General features: G+C 45.8%; 1 protein-coding gene across 1 annotated transcript in view; it reads left to right on the forward strand.

Annotated features, from left to right (window-relative positions):
- LOC119594511 (latrophilin-like protein LAT-2) overlaps nucleotides 1-751 on the forward strand; it is a gene marked incomplete at its 3' end in the record, with an annotated part of 16,044 nt that overhangs the window by 2,159 nt on the left and 13,134 nt on the right. The window contains 2 exon segments of the mRNA XM_037943541.1: nucleotides 67-221; nucleotides 613-745. Coding sequence (XP_037799469.1) covers nucleotides 67-221; nucleotides 613-745 — 288 coding nt within the window.

Genomic DNA, 751 nt, shown 5'->3' on the forward strand with positions numbered 1-751 from the left:
TGTACCTTGCCTAAAGTATATACTGTGAATCCTACACTCGGAGGAACTTTGGTCTGGATAACCTAGGTGACGTCACGGGCACACTGAACATCTTAGACGCCGCCAGAGAACGCCACATCGAGGACCTTAAGAAGATGAATGAGAGCGAAGTCCTTAATGCCACTGAGGTCTACACAAGGGCCGTCACGAAGACGACCAACAAAATGTTAAAGCAACCAGAGGTGAGGACCCCCTGGATGCCTGCGTCTGCTTTGGCGTCATTTCGTTCGCGTGTTTGCACTGTCGCCCTAATTTCCCTCTTTGTCTTTCTCAATGGTCATTGTTGGTTCATACTGGTTTATTCGGTGCTCAACCGGCATGATAGGTAGAGGGATTATAAATATGTCAATTTTATCTCTATTCTCATTTGTGCTTTCTTCTATATGTCACTGTCAACAAAAATATGGAACAGAATAATGTACTCTATTCTTCCTTCCTTAAATGCCTAGCTAATATAGAAAAATAGAAATATAAAGAAAGAAAAACTCCGAGAGCCACATAGGAACAGCAAATTTTAAGAATGTGAGGTTTCTGCTAAACCACTTCTTTCCTTCCTTCTCCTCTTTCTCGAAGGTGTGGTTCGGTCTGCCCAACGAAGCGCGCGCGAATGCAAGCACAGCGCTGCAGGAGGATGTGGAGGCGGCGGCTGTCGAGGTGGCGTACTTGCTTGTGAACGAGTCCAGAACCTACGAGACCGAGACTGTCAGTAAGT

This window comes from Penaeus monodon, chromosome 34 (assembly GCF_015228065.2).
Source record: "Penaeus monodon isolate SGIC_2016 chromosome 34, NSTDA_Pmon_1, whole genome shotgun sequence".
Lineage (NCBI taxonomy): Eukaryota > Metazoa > Arthropoda > Malacostraca > Decapoda > Penaeidae > Penaeus > Penaeus monodon.